Source organism: Amblyraja radiata, chromosome 4 (assembly GCF_010909765.2).
Source record: "Amblyraja radiata isolate CabotCenter1 chromosome 4, sAmbRad1.1.pri, whole genome shotgun sequence".
Classification (NCBI taxonomy): domain Eukaryota; kingdom Metazoa; phylum Chordata; class Chondrichthyes; order Rajiformes; family Rajidae; genus Amblyraja; species Amblyraja radiata.
In genome coordinates this window covers 101,714,088-101,727,583 of record NC_045959.1, presented here as the reverse complement: position 1 = coordinate 101,727,583, position 13,496 = coordinate 101,714,088, and the positions used below count along the sequence as shown (strand labels likewise).

The 13,496-nt window shown below is 45.5% G+C and overlaps 1 protein-coding gene across 2 annotated transcripts in view; it reads left to right on the top strand.

The window, feature by feature from the left end:
- dpy19l4 (dpy-19 like 4) overlaps positions 1-13,496 on the top strand; it is a 65,462-nt gene that overhangs the window by 44,033 nt on the left and 7,933 nt on the right. For both annotated transcript variants that reach the window (XM_033020083.1, XM_033020082.1), the window contains exon 16: positions 7,342-7,424. In XM_033020083.1, coding sequence (XP_032875974.1) covers positions 7,342-7,424 — 83 coding nt within the window. The remainder of the gene's footprint in view (positions 1-7,341; positions 7,425-13,496) is intronic.

Genomic DNA, 13,496 nt, shown 5'->3' with positions numbered 1-13,496 from the left:
TGCCCTGAAGGCAGACACAAAATGCTGGAGTAACTCAGCGGGACAGGCAGCATCTCTGGAGAGAAGGAATGGGTGACGTTTCGGGTTGAGACCCTTCTTCAGACAAGGGTCTCGACCCGAAACGTCACCTATTCCTTCTCCCCAGTGGAGGACAGCAAATATCTAAAATTGAAAGAAATTGGAGGGAGAGGCAAATATTGTGTGTGGAATATGAAAAATAACGGTGAGAACTGATTAATGCGGGTGCCAGGGGTCATGGGGAGGAAAGATGGGTTAGGAGGGAGAGAGATAGATCAGCCATGATTGAATGGCAGAGTAGACTTGATGGGCCGAATGACCTAATTCTGCTCCTATCGCTTAAGACATGAGAATTATAAAAGTTCGGGTCTCTTGATCATAAGGTCATAAGGGATAGGAGTAGAATTAGGCTATTCGGCCCATCAAGTCTACTACACCCTTCAATCATGGCTGATCTATGATCATCTCCAAATTTCATTGCTCACCTCTCAGCAGCTCCCATTTGTGTCATGCTCTTGGTTTCCTTCCCCCAAAACCTTCATCCTTCCACTTTTTGTCTTTTTTTAAGGAGAGGCATTTTGTGAGTAGAATTTGAGAAATGTGGAAACCTTTAAACCGGTGTACGATTTTAAACTGAATGGCTAAACGGGTCGGAAGCGTTCCCGAAGAATGCACAGGAAAACAATCAAGTTATTACATATTATTTAAAAACTAGGATGGCTCTCTGGTTGCTTTTGAAGGCACTGGGCCTGCACTCGCTGGAGTTTAGAAGGATGAGGGGGAACCTCATTGAAACATACCGAATAGTTAAAGGTTTGGATAGAGTGGACGTGGAGAGGATGTTTCCACTAGTGAGAGAGTCGGACTAGAGGGCGCAGCCTCAGAATAAAAGGACATGAGGAGATGAGGAGGAATTTCTTTATTCACAAAGTGGTGCATCTGTGGCATTCGTTACCATGAACGGCGGTGGAGGCCATTTTACCTAAGTTCACATCTTCTCGGAGTAGAATTCCGCCATTCGGCCCATTAAGTCTACACCATTCATTCATGGCTGGTCTATCTTTCCCTCTTAACCCCATTCTCCTGCCTTTTCCCCATAAACCCTGACACCCGTACTAGTAAAAAAAAAAGTGTTAGTCAGAGAATGACAGATTCTTTATTAGTAAGGGTGTCAAGGGTTATATGGAGAAGGCAGAATGGCCTAATTCTGCTCCTAAGACTTATGAACTATGATTTTATTTTCTTGAAATGTTATTAAAAACAATACATAAAACATAAAAAGTTTTCACAGTGCCCCGATATAGTTGCTTCAGAGGTGATACTACTTTGCATTATATAAGGCATTGTACAGCATTACTAGTCACTCAGTGTGGATTCGGGGCCTTTTATGCAATTTTTTTTTTCGGTGACTTGCCTGCACCCGTCATAGTCGCAGCAGGTCGCCAAAAATGTTCAACATGTTGAAAATCCAGTGGCGTCCAGAACAAGGTAAGACTCTTTGGGCGACTACTCACGACCATACAGGCATCACCCTGCGACATGAAGCGTAAGTGGGACAGGCCCTTTAGGACTTGGGTCTATGTCCAAGTACAGGTTTCCCACAGCTTCCAGACATACCTAGTCCAGGTACTGGATGGGTATGGACATAGTACGGGTGGCACGGCGGCACAGCAGTAGAGTTGCTGCCTTACAGCGCCAGAGACCCAGGTGCAATCCTGACTACGGGTGCTGTATGTACGGAGTTTGCATGTTCTCCCCCCGACCTGCGTGTGTTTTCTCCGGGATCTTCGGTTTCCTCCCAGACTCCAAAGACGCACAGGTTTGTAGGCTAATTGGTTTCTTATAGAATTCTTCGAGGATATAACTAGTAGCGTGGATAGGGGAGAACCAGTGGATGTGGTGTATCTAGACTTCTAGACTTCCAGAAGGCTTTCGACAAGGTCCCACTTAAGAGATACTAACCACATAAGAGATTAGTATACAAACTTAAAGCACACGGCATTGGGGGTTCAGTATTGATGTGGATAGAGAACTGGCTGGCAAACAGGAAGCAAAGAGTAGGAGTAAACGGGTCCTTTCCACAATGGCAGGCAGTGACTAGTGGGGTACCGCAAGGCTCAGTGCTGGGACCCCAGCTATTTACAATATATATTAATGATCTGGATGAGGGAATTGAAGGCAATATCTCCAAGTTTGCGGATGACATTAAGCTGGGGGGCAGTGTTAGCTGTGAGGAGGATGCTAGGAGACTGCAAGGTGACTTGGATAGGCTGGGTGAGTGGGCAAATGTTTGGCAGATGCAGTATAATGTGGATAAATGTGAGGTTATCCATTTTGGTGGCAAAAACAGGAAAGCAGACTATTATCTAAATGGTGGCCGACTAGGAAATGGGGAGATGCAGCGAGACCTGGGTGTCATGGTACACCAGTCATTGAAAGTAGGCATGCAGGTGCAGCAGGCAGTGAAGAAAGCGAATGGTATGTTAGCTTTCATAGCAAAATGATTTGAGTATAGGAGCAGGGAGGTTCTACTGCAGTTGTACAGGGTCTTGGTGAGACCACACCTGGAGTATTGCGTACAGTTTTGGTCTCCAAATCTGAGGAAGGACATTATTGCCATAGAGGGAGTGCAGAGAAGGTTCACCAGACTGATTCCTGGGATGTCAGGACTGTCTTATGAAGAAAGACTGGATAGACTTGGTTTATACTCTCTAGAATTTAGGAGATTGAGAGGGGATCTTATAGAAACTTACAAAATTCTTAAGGGGTTGGACAGGCTAGATGCAGGAAGATTGCTCCCGATGTTGGGGAAGTCCAGGACAAGGGGTCACAGCTTAAGGATAAGGGGGAAATCCTTTAAAACCGAGATGAGAAGAACTTTTTTCACACAGAGTGGTGAATCTCTGGAACTCTCTGCCACAGAGGGTAGTCGAGGCCAGTTCATTGGCTATATTTAAGAGGGAGTTAGATGTGGCCCTTGTGGCTAAGGGGATCAGAGGGTATGGAGAGAAGGCAGGTACGGGATACTGAGTTGGATGATCAGCCATGATCATATTGAATGGCGGTGCAGGCTCGAAGGGCCGAATGGCCTACTCCTGCACCTAATTTCTATGTTTCTATGTTTCTGTAAAGATTGTAAATTGTCCCTAGTTTGGCTTTAGTTTAGAGATACAGCGGGGGAACAGGCCCTTCGGCCTACCGAGACCACACCGGCCAGCTATTCCTCGCACGCTAACACTATCCTACACACACACAGAGGACAATTTCACATTTATACCAAGCCAATTAACCTACAAACATGTACATCTTTGGAGTGTGGGAGGAAACCGAAGATCTCTGAGAAAACACACACAGGTCACGGGGAGAACGTACAAGTGGGGGAACTTGTAGTGTGGAGGAACGTGCGAGTGTAGGGATCGCCGGGCCCAAGAGCCAAACTCGGTGGGCCAAAGGGCCTGTTTCTGCGCTGCATCTTAAAACTAAACTAAACTAACCAGGCTTTCAGATGAGTAATGTGGCATCCTGTATTAATGTAAGAGTAATGTACGGATGTCAGGGGTTATGGGGAAAAGGCAGGAGAATGGTGTTAGGAGGGAGAGATAGATCAGCCATGATTGAATGGCGGAGTTGACTTGATGGGCCGGATGGCCTAATTCTGCTCCTATCACTTATTACCGTCGGATTTTTGACCACATTTTCCACACTTCCCTTGACGGCCGTTCCAAAGGTAGGATCTCGACAAGAAAATGACCAAGTATCCCTGTCAGTTGTAGCACACTCTTGGACTTTGGTAGCAGCCCTGATGTTCTGTTAAATTAATTATTTAAGGAGCAGATGCACTTTACAAGAATCGCAGCCAATTAGTGCCTGGTCTAATTTCACGATTGACATGACTTCACCTGGAAGAATCACAAGCTTGATCTCCTCTGTGTGAAATTGAATTTTGTTCAATTAATCTTTTTTTCTTTTCTATAATAAAAGGCCATTGCATGCTCCATCTTCCAGGCACATTCTTACAGAGATACACAGAGGTACAGTGTGGCCCTTTGGCCCACTGAGTCCGCGCCGACCAGCGATCCCTGCATATTAACACCACCCCACACACACACACACACTCACACTCACACACACGGGACAATTTACATTTATACCAAGCCAATTAACCTACAAACCTGTACGTCTTTGGAGTGTGGGAGGAAACCGGAGATCTCGGAGAAAACCCACGCGGGTCACGGGGAGAACGTACAAACTCCGTACAGACAAGCACCCGGATCGCCACATTCTTGCCACAGAGTTTTCTACATCCTGTAAATAAACCTTCCTCCAAAGCCGGTGGCAAGCGTTCCTATTTGACCGCTGGCTGAATATTCCAGGGCTTTTGAGATGATTGTGTTGTATGAGAATAGCGTTTTAGTTTTGCAGATACAGCATGGTAACACTGCCGAGTCCACCCTGACCATTGAGCGGCGCGGTGGCACAGCTGGCAGAGCCGCTGCCTCGCAGCATCACAGACCCGGTTTCTGTCTGTGTGGAGTTTGCACGTTCTCCCCGTGACCATGTGGGTTTCCTCCGAGTGCTCCGGTTTCCTCCCACTTCACAAAGACCTGCAGTTTTTAGGTTAATTGGCCCCCTGTAAATTGCCCCTCCTGTAGGGAACGGACATAGAACTAGTGTGAATGGGTGATCGGTGGCTGGTGTAGACCCGGTGGGTCAATGGACATTTTTCCATTCTCTATATTCCAATCGATTGATCACCCGTTCACACTAGTTCTACGATGTCCTATTTACTCATCCATTTCCTGCGTACCGACGAATCCACACGTCTTGAAGACGGCGCACCGGTAGAGTTGCTGCCTTACAGCACTCACAGCGCCAGAGACCCGGGTTCGCTCCTGACTACGGGTGCTGTCTGTACGGAGTTTGTATGTTCTCCCCGTGACCGCGTGGGTTTTCTCCAAGATCTTCGGTTTCCTCCCACATTCCAAAGACGTACAGGTATGTAGGCTGATTGGCTTGGTGTATGTGTAAAAATAATTGACCCTCCCATTTGTAGATAGTGTTAATGTGCGGGGATCGCTGGTCGGCGTGGACCTGGTGGGCCGAAGGGCATGTTTCCACGCTGTATCTACAAACTAAACCCAAATGGTCAAAGGGAAAACATGCAAACTCCACACAAATAGAACCCAAGATCAAGATCGAACCTGGGGCTCTAGCACTGTTAGGCAACAGCTCTACCAGCTGCAATGTGTTATATAGCAATTTATGCTGTCTATATTGTTTCCCATATATTGAATATTTTTATAATCCTGTTGAAAGTACATTGCAGGTTGGGAAACTGCGGATGGAGACAGAGTGGGCTTGCTTAAGATTGCAAGAAAACCTGCATTGGTTTTAGCAATGGATAGCTTTGGATCGGATGCACCCAATTACTTACGAAAAGGAAATGTCTCTCTTTGCATTAGCCACGTTTTCTTGTCTGAACTCCCCAATTGTTTGAGTTATAGTTTAGTTTGTTGTCACGTGTACTGAGGTACAGTGAAAAGCTTTTGTTGCATGCTAACCAGTCAGTGATTACAATTGAGCCATTTACAGTGTGCAGGTACATGACCGCGGGGCGACAACTATTTTTTGACCTCCACTGCCTTCTGATGTTCCACAGATTCACAGATGGGAAAAAAAAACGTTTTCACCCAGAGAGTTGTGAATCTGTGGAATTCACCCAGAGAGTTGTGAATGTGTGGAATTCTCTGCCACAGAAGGCAGTGGCGGACAATTCACTGGATGCTTTCAAGAGAAAGTTAGAGTTAGATTTAGCTCTTAGGGCTAACGGAATCGAGGGATGTGGGGAAAAAGCAGGAACGGGGTACTGCTTTTGGATGATCAGTCATGATCTTATTGAATGGCGATGCTGACTCGAAGGGCCGAATGGCCCACTCCTGCACCTATTTTCCATGTTTCTGTGATAAAGGGTATAATATTTAGTGCAAGTCCAGTTAAAGATAGTTCGAAGGTCTCCAGTGGGGTGGATGGTCGAGAGGAGATGAACAAGGGCGTAGTTAAAGCACGAAATGCTGCTGTGGGAGTAGAGATGTAATATAATGGAGCGATTGTAAAGCGTGATTACAGATCCACTTCTGTCACTCGCGCACAGAGCCGCCTGGTTTGGGCACCACCTTGGACTCTTTGGTGGACACAAAATGCTGGAGTAACTCAGCGGGACAGGCAGCATCTCTGGAGATAAGGAATGGGTGACGTTTCATGTCGAGACACTTCTTCGGACAGAAGGGTCTCGACCCGAAACATCACCCATTCCTTCTCTCCAGAGATGCTGCCTGTCCAATTGAGTTTCTCCAGCATTTTGTGTCTACCTTCGATTTAAATCAGCATCTGCAGTTTTTTCCTACGCACCTTGGAATCTTTGTCCCTCTGCTGTGATGCAGTTGAATAACCTGTCTAGGGAGAGGGAGAGATAGATCAGCCATGATTGAACGGCGGAGTAGACTCGATGGGCCGAATGGCCTAATTCTGCTCCCATCACTTATGACCTTAACCACATCCACTTTATCCAAGCCTTTCACTATTCAGTGCGTTTCAATGAGGACCCCCCTCATTCTGTATTAAGATTTTTTGCCACATATGGACTAGTTCTGCTCCTATGACATGACCTAATGAACTACACATTCTATTAGTCTCTTGTACCTGCTCTCTTCAAAGAAATTCTGATGCCTTTGTTACACCATTGCCTTCTGGAGAAGGTTAACTATGCTAAAATCATGCCTCTATGCCAGAGTCATGGCCACAGAAGGACAAAGGACATTTATTGTCCAATTGGTGAAGTGAAATTTGAGTTACCATGCAGCACACAAATAAGATAAACACAACACTGTGAGGGAAGGCACCAAAGTTCAGTCCTCTTCCTCTGTTCACCCGTGGTCGGGGCCTATTGACGCCTCCGCAGTCGCCGTTACAGGCCCGATGTTTCAGGCCCTCGAACACTCAGCGGCCCAGAGCCTCCGAATCGGCCGCTTCCTACCGGAAACCGCGGCTTCCAAAGTCCACAGGCTGAGCTGGGCCTGTGGAGGCCAAGTCAGTGGATATTTCTAAGGCAGAGATAGATAGATTCTTGATTAGTACGGGTGTCAGGGGTTATGGAGGCAGGAGGGTTGAGAGGGAAAGATGGATCAGCTATGATTGAATGGCGGAGTAGACTTGATGGGCTGAATGGCCTAATTTTGCTCCTATTAAGAACATGAACTTTACACTTGCTTCTGTTTGTTTTGCTGAACTCTATATATTTAAGTTGTAATATTACTTGTACTTCAGTTCCTTCCAGATGTAATGAGCGAGCTGTCTGAACTGCAGGAGTTTTATGATTCAGATACTGTCGAGCTGATGAACTGGATCAAGTAAGTTGTTACATTCGTACAATTTTATTTTTTAAAGTCTGTGCTGGGGAGCTTGGATTCGCACTGTCCGCCAAGCTCCAATGGGCAAGTGTCAGTGACAATGGTATCGTGAATCTCAGAGCGGCACAGTGGCGCAACGGTAGAGTTGCTGCTTCACAGTGCCAGAGACCCGGGTTCAATCCTGACTACAGGTGCTGTCTGCATGGAGCTTGTTCATTCTCCCTGTGATGCGTGGATTATCTCTGGGTGCTCCAGTTTCCTCCCACACGTGCAAGTTTGTAGGTTAATTGGCTTCTGTAAATTGTCCCCGGTGTGTAGATATAGCTAGTGTTCAGGTGGACTCGGTGGGCCGAAGGGCCTGTTTCCAAGCTGTATCTCTAAAAATAATAATTAATTAATTTGTTAAAAAATTCAAAAATTTAAAATATTGCAGATTATGGTATTCATGAACAGGAGCATACTATTTGAGCCATTCAGTCAGGACATGGTTTAACTGTGGCCTATTCCACATGTGTAGGAACTAACTGCAGATGCTTGTATAAATCAAAGATAGACACAAAAAGCTGGAGTAAATCAGCGGGACAGGCAGCATCTCTGGAGAGAAGGAATGGGTGACGTTTCAGGTCGAGACCCTTCTTCAGACTGATGTCTGAAGACTGAAGGGTCTCTCGAACCTCTACAGGTGCACAGTAGAGAGCATACTGATTGGCTGCATTGTGGCCTGGTTCGGCAACTTGAACGTCCAGCAGCGATAAAGACTGCAGAAAGTTGTGACCACTGCCCAGTCCATCACCGGCTCTGACCTCCCCACCATCGAAGGGATCTATCCCAGTCGCTGCCTCAAAATGGCTGCCAACATCATCAAAGACCCACACCATCGGTCATTCACTCATTTCGCCGTTGCCATCGGGAAGAAGGTACAGGAGCTTGAAATCTGTAACATCCAGATCAGGGACAACTTCTTCCCCACAGCCATCAGGCTATTAAACACAACATCAAATAAGCTCGGAACAATAACAGTCTATTATTATTATTGCACTGTATCTGTTTATTTATTGTGTATATATGGTCTATGGTCTATAGACACACTGAACTTTTATCTTCTGTTTTGTATTATGTTTACATATTCTGTTGTGCTGCAGCAAGTAAGAATGTCATTATTCTATCTGGGACACATGACAATATAACTCTCTTGACTTGACTCTTCCTGCCTGTCCCACCTAATTCCACATGTCTGCAGTTGCTCTGTACCTCCTGAGGTGTTTGGTTATGAAGATCCATCATTCTAGATTTAAAATTGACCTTGCATTAGTTGCTGTTTGTGGATAAAGTGTTTCACATCTCTAGCACCCTTTGAATGTAGATGTGTTTCTCAATTTCATTTAAATATTAGGCTCTAGTTTCACAACTCTACCACCCACCAAATGGAGCTCAGGGCCTGGCAGACATTGACGCAGAGACAACAACCTGGCTGCTCAACACCCGGCTTGAGATCTAACTATTCCTTTGGCTTATGTTTCATTCGCAAGAAGAAGAAGAAGTTTGTGCTTCTGGGCTTCTGAATTTTAGATTGCAAAAACCAATTAAAAATACTTTCCCTTTTCTCCAGAGATGCTGGTTGTCCCGCTGAGTTACTCCAGCACTTTGTGTCTATCTTCGTTATAAACCAACATCTGCAGTTCCTTCCTGCACATAAAAATTGAATGATGTTAGATCACAGATTTTTGCATTCCATTCATCCAGTTCAATGCTTGTATCCTTCAAGCCTTTATTATCTTGGATGCTTCGGTGAAATCACCCATCAACTTCCAAATTGTCGGGGATAGAACCCTACAATGTCTGTTTTCTTCCCTCAAAAGTCATTTAGTCTTATTTTGCTGAGAAATTTGATTATGTGGCCTTGTATATTATTATCTAAATTCTTTCTAGAACGTAGAACAGTACAGTGTGTAGTGTGTCCCGGTTTCCAAAGGCTTTAAAGGGGCTGTCCCACTGTGGCGACCTAATTGGTGAGTTTAGAAGAGTTTGCCCTCGACTCATACCCGCAGCATGGCCGACACGAGGTCCTAGGAGGTCTTTGTAACTCTCCTTCATGCTCGAGAGTAGTCCCCGTGTACTCGAGGCCTCAGCTAGGTCGCGGCGTATTTTTCAACATGTTGAAAAATGCCCGCGAGTAAAAAAAGGTCGCCATGGAAAAAATCGATACTTTTTTTTACTCGTAGGTTTAGTCGTAATAGGTCGGCATGTTAGTCGTAGGTAATCGAGGGTAGTCGAAGGTAGTCGTAGATAGTCTTCAACCTAGTCGAAGGGAGGTCGAAGGAGATCGAAGGAGGTCGTCTTCATTCTCCACTATTCGGTGTCCAATTTTCCCGAAGCTAGTCGTAGCTAGCCTTCAACATAGTCGAAGGAGGTCTTCTACATAACATTTTCTTCAAACTCTCCTAAACTCCTCTAAATTCGCCAACTGGGTCACCGCAGTGGGACAGCCCCTTAACTCTCCTTCCCATTCCCACACTGACCTTTCTGTCCTGGGCCTCCTCCACTGTCAGAGTGAGGCCCAGCACAAATTGGAGGAACAACACCTCATATTTTGCTTGGGCAGCTCACAACCTGTACATCTTTGGAGTGTGGGAGGAAACCGGAGCACCCAGAGGGAACCCACGCAGGTCACGGGGAGAACGTACAAACTCCATACGGACAGCACCCGTAGTCAGGATCGAACCCGGATATCTGGCGCTGTAAAGCAGCATCTCTACTGCTGTGCCACCGTGCCATCCAAGTGAGGGGGGGTGGGGGGGGGGGGGGGAAACGAGCAAACTATAATTGTAAGGAATAACTTCTACTGTAGCTGATTTCTATCATATATGGAGACTAACTGCTTTCAAGAACACTATGGTTTGCAAGCCAATAACAGGACATATTAAGGGAATTTGGATTAATAAGTCAATGCAAATTTAAGTGATTTATTTACGGGCGGCGCGGTGGCACAGCGGGAGAGTTGCTGCCTTACAGCGATTACAGCGCCAGATATCTGGGTTCGATCCTGGCTACAAGCGCTGTCTGGACGAAGTTTGTACGTTCTCCCCGTGACCCGTGTGGGTTTTTACTCTGAGAACCTCGGTTTCCTCCCGAAGTTCGCTGGTCGCTGGTCGGTGCGGCCATGAGGTTTGTTTCCACGCTATATCTTTAAACTAAATGTAAATTTGAGTCATTTGTTTGCTACCCTTTTCAAGAGAGAGTTAGATTTAGCTGTTAGGGCTAAGGGAATCGAGGGATATGAGGGAGAAAGCCGGAATGGGGTACTGATTTTGGATGATCAGCCATGATCATATTGAATGGCGGTGCTGACATTTAAATGGCCTACTCCTGCACCTATTTTCTATGTTTCTCTGTTACTAATGTGGATATAATTACCACTTTTTGAATGCAACATGGATTTAGCCCAATCTTTTGTGGCGGACGGTAAACCTTCACTTGTTACCAAAGTCAGATGGAGAGCTGTACACTGTGTATTAAGTATAAGCTGCTTGTTCAGGTAGACAAAGGGATTATCTGTCACAGTTCTCTGGCACGTGCCCTGCTTGGAGCGACCAGGCCACTGGGCACAATTGCACCTCTTCACCAGATCCTACTCTCCATACAGCTGGATTCGGCAACTTTCACTTGAATGCTTCCAGCTTTGGTGTATAGTTGTTTTAATTTGCTGCCTGCCTTTCCACTTTGTCATGAAAGCAGCACATTACTAAGCATTTACACCATGTTATCTCGCCTTGTCTAAGAGCCAAAATAATTGCGTTATCTACCCACTGTGACTGCTAACAGCTGGACAGACCAGTGAAAGGTTTTCAATTCAAGTCATTTCAGTCACTTGGAATATTAATCTTGGAACCTGAAATAACTTGCAGAGAATATTGAATCGCTTATTTTGAACTACTTTTGAACGGGGGTGGCTCGGTGGTGCAGCGGTAGATTTGCTGCCTTACAGCGCCAGAGACCTGGGTGTGATCCTGACTATGGGTGCTGTTAAGAGTGTTTTATTGTCATATGTCCCGGATGGGACAATGAAATTCTTACTTGCTGCAACACAACAGAATATGTGAATATGTAAACATAGTACATAACGGGGGAAGAGAAAACAAAGAAAAAGTTCAATAAATAACAAATATAGTACAATAATAATATAGTCTTTTGCAGTTCAGAGCTCAGAGCTTATTCATGGTGTTTAATAGCCTGATGGCTGTAGGGAAGAAGATGTTCCTGAACCTGGACGTTACAGTTTTCAAGCTCCTGTACCTTCTTCCTGACGGCAGGGGAGAAATGAGTGTGTGGCCAGGATGGTGTGGGTCCTTGATGATTTTGGCTGCCTTTTTGAGGCAGTGACTACGATAGATCCCTTCGACAGTGGGGTGGTCTGTACGGAGTTTGTACGTTCTCCCCGTGACCGCATTGGTTTTCTCTAGGTGCTCCGGATACCTCCCACACTCCAAAGGCCTCCAGGTTTGTCGGCTAATTGGCTTGGTAAAATTGTAAATTGTCCCTAGTATGTGTAGGATGGTATTAGTGTGTGGGGATCTCTGGTCAGCACGGACTCAGTAGGCCGAATGTTTCCGCGCAGTATCTGAGTTTAGTTTATTGTCACGTGCCTCCGAGGTATAGTGAAAAGCTTTTGTTGCGTGCTAACCAGTCAGCGGACAATACATGATGCCTCTAAACTAAATGAAAGTAAATTAATGAACTGATTTCTAAAATTATATTTCTGATTTTATTTTCAGATAGCCTATATGAGTGACAAACTCTCTCTATGTTTTGGAGCCATTTTGCATAATGTTTGCATAAGCAATTTGTTGTGCTGTTAATTGAATCTAACTTTTATTTAAGGGCACTATCCCTCTGCTAAAATGTTTTCTTTGAGGATTGGCCGGGAGGCAGAGGATTTTAAATAGGATTCCAACTTATTTCCATAATTTTGATCTTCATGCTAATGGAAGACTATCCTTTTTGAAAATGCCTGGATGGTGCATTTTGCCTTTCTCTTTCTCTCTCTCTTTCTCTCCTTTTAACATGCGACCTGTCTGATGTTACGGGGAGACTAACGTCTATTATGTAAGGGGATAAGCAAGTGACAGAATGCTTTGCTACATTGCACTTTGAGTTGCATGTGAACCACTTTAAGCTATCCACAAGAGAAATTTTAAGCCGTTCAACCAATACAGATTTGTGTATTTGTTCCTTACTGAAACGTATGAGCTTTGTTGTTTTTCTCCTCGGCCACTGACTGGATTTTTCTTGAAAATCTTATCAATTTTCTGGAAATTGAATTGGCGGCAAAGGAAGCAGGTGTCAGTTTCGTTTTCTATGAGGGACATCCTTGTGATTGAGGTTCACGAGATTGATCCCTGGGATGGCGGGACTGTCATATGAGGAAAGACTGAAAAGACTAGGCTTGTATTCACTGGAGTTTAGAAGGATGAGGGGATGATCTTATACTGGACAAGCTAGATGCAGGAAAAATGTTCCCAATGTTGGGCGAGTCCAGAACCAGGGGCCACAGTCTTAGAATAAAGGGGAAGCCATTTAAGACTGAGGTGAGAAACTTTTTCACCCAGAGAGTTGTGAATTTGTGGGATTCCCTGCCACAGGGGGCAGTTGAGGCCAAGTCACTGCATGGATTTAAGAGAGAGTTAGATAGAGCTTTAGGGCATCTAGGGATATGGGGAGAAGGCAGGCACGGGTGATTGATTGGGGACCATCAGCCATGATCACAATGAATCGAGGGGCCGAATGGCCTCCACCTGCACCTATTTTCTATGTTTATGTTTCTATGAGACACAGCGTGGAAACATGCCCTTCCTCCCACCGGGTCCACGCTGACAGTCGATCACCCTTTCATGCTGGTTTTATGTTCTCCCATTTTCTCATCTGTCCTCTGCACGTACGAGGGTCAGTTTACAGAAGCTAATTGACATTCAAGCCCGGATGTCTTTGGGGATGTGGGAAGAAAGTGGAGGATCGGAGCGAACCCACGTGGCTACAAGGACTTTACTTTAGACTCCAGAGATCCAGAGCGTGGAA